Genomic DNA, 2,401 nt, shown 5'->3' on the forward strand with positions numbered 1-2,401 from the left:
CTTTCCTCAGCAAAAAGTCTGACTTTTACACATTTTTGAATCCCTCAAAGCATTTAGCAGAGAGCTGGACATACAGAAGACAGCAGGGTCCCGTGACTTTGCCTGAAACGCGGAACCCGGTCTTGACTTTTGAGTAACTGAGCCCTCCTGGTGCCTACACTCTGGCAGAGTGCCAAGCGGCGTTCTCCCTCCCGCCGCACGGGGGCACTATGGAAAGCCTGCGCAGTGAGGAAGAGCGGCTGGAGCCTGTCTTACGCCGGGGAGGTCGACGCTCCCAGAATGCACCTGGCATCAACACGGCGGCGGCGGCGGTTTCCAGCAGGCTCCGGGGCGCTGTGCAGACAGGAACGCAGCCGGGGGCTGTGAGGCTTGGTCCAGGTGTTGAGGGGCGACTGGAGCCATGGCGGAGTCGGCGCCTGCTCGGGTAAGAGGCCCCGGCGCGCGGGCTCGAGGGCGCGTTGGGGATGGCGGAGTCCCCTGCCTGGGGCGGGGCTTCGCGGTTTGGACGCCGCCGGGGTCTTGGTTTCCCGGGGCTGCAACTGGCGCGGGTGAACTGGAACCCTCCTCCTCGCGACCCCAGTGCTCTGCGCTTTTTTCCCTTCGCTTCCTTCTGCAGCGGGGTCGGAGCCTTGGCGCCGTGCGCCCTTGCCTAGAAACTTCTCCGAAGCTTGTTTTAGGTTGGTGGATGTGTGACCCTGCCCACACGTTTTGTCTTTCGTGCCAAAAGAGCCCGTTCCCAGGTTGGAGCGGTGACACAGGATGGAAACGGTCTCCGTCGCTACGAGTGAGCTCTCCCTCTGCCCCGGAGACCCCAGGACTTGCCTGTCTGCGACCACCTCCTCCTTGGTCCTGTGTGCTGCTCGTTTCTCCCGTGCTGCAGATTTCTGTCTTGGGGTTGCAGCCACAGGTTGAAGTCAGCCTGGGCTGCTTCTCCGTGGGAACAGGTGTTATCTACAATGTAGTTGCTGCATTTTGTATTTTGTTTGTAGAGCTGTAGAGTTGTCCAAACTCTCTCCTTCACCGCCCCCCCTCGCCCCCCATCGACCCCCATCGACCATCGCCATTCTGGGAATGTCAAGATACGGAGCTTGGTGTGAGGAAAATCCTATTTGTGTGGAGTCACGAAACGAGTTCAGCCGTAACTCAGCTCTCAGCTATCCATTTGGGTGATTTTAGGCAACTGTGTTCGCCTCTCTGGGTCTCTTTCGTTTTCTTAACTGTAAATCGAGAGTGTAGGAGTAGTTGCTATATAATCTCTAAGGCTCTAAGGTTCCTTCCAGGTCCGACATTCTCATACTATTCCAGAGTAGTGGTTAATTTAACAACACCGGAGGGTTTGCAACGGAAAGGGCAGCTGAAATTGAATTGATTTTTAATGAAGTGTTCCTTGGTCCAGAAACACTTTGAGAATCATGTTAGATCTTTGTGAGAATGGAGGGCTAAGGAGATTCTGTGGGAAAATTTGACCATGAGCAGGGTGCATGCACTATATTTGATTCTTGTAGAAAGTGCGTTAAGAACTAAGAAGGGAGGGATTGGAAGACTTAGAGAACACAGTATTTGCTTTCAAGGAAGTTAACAGTTGAATTGGGAAGACAAGACAAAAATGTTTACGTTATTAACCTCATCTGACTTCTGTAAGCTAGGCTGAGCCAGTCAAAGACTTGGCTTTTCCACAAGATTAGTTGGTGTTTGAGTCCGGCAAGAGGACTCTGCCGCAGTTCTTTCTGCCAGGTCACTCCACAGTTACTTACATGTCATCAGTCGACCTTGTTAGGAAGAAGCCTTAAAGAAACCATAGGCCAGGCACAGTGGCTCACGCCTGTCATCCCAGCACTTCCGGAGGCCGAGGCGGGAGGATCACGAGGTCAGGAGTTCAAGACCAGCCTGGCCAATAGGGTGAAACCCCGTCTGTACTAAAAATACAAAAATTAGCCGGGTGTGGTGGTGTGTGCCGGTGGACCCAGCTACTTGGGAGGCCGAGGCAGAAGAATCGCTTGAACCCGGGAGGCGTGGAGGTTGCAGTGAGCTGAGATCGTGCTACTGCACTGCAACCTGGGTGACAGAGCGAGACTCCGTCTCAAAACAAAAAGGCCGGGCACGGTGGCTCACGCCTGTAATCCCAGCACTTTGGGAGGCTGAGGCGGGCGGATCACGAGGTCAGGAGATCGAGACCATCCTGGCTCACACGGTGAAACCCCGTCTCCACTAAAAACACAAAAAATTAGCCGGACGTGGTGGCGGGCGCCTGTAGTCCCAGTTACTCGGGAGGCTGAGGCACGAGAATGGCGTGAACCGGGGGAGCGGAGCTTGCAGTGAGCGGAGATCCTGCCACTGCATTCCAGCCTGGGTGACAGAGGGAGACTCCGTCTCAAAAAAAAAAAAAAAAAAAAAAAAAAAA

The 2,401-nt window shown here is 54.3% G+C and overlaps 1 protein-coding gene across 2 annotated transcripts in view; it reads left to right on the plus strand.

Annotated features, from left to right (window-relative positions):
* Positions 1-269: 269 nt before the first annotated feature.
* Positions 270-2,401, plus strand: part of ZNF212 (zinc finger protein 212) — a 16,260-nt gene continuing 14,128 nt past the window's right edge. For both annotated transcript variants that reach the window (XM_023225475.2, XM_023225476.2), the window contains exon 1: positions 270-424. In XM_023225475.2, the coding sequence (XP_023081243.1) occupies positions 401-424 (24 nt within the window). In that variant the 5' untranslated portion in view covers positions 270-400. The remainder of the gene's footprint in view (positions 425-2,401) is intronic.

Source organism: Piliocolobus tephrosceles, chromosome 8 (assembly GCF_002776525.5).
Source record: "Piliocolobus tephrosceles isolate RC106 chromosome 8, ASM277652v3, whole genome shotgun sequence".
Taxonomy (NCBI): Eukaryota; Metazoa; Chordata; class Mammalia; order Primates; family Cercopithecidae; genus Piliocolobus; species Piliocolobus tephrosceles.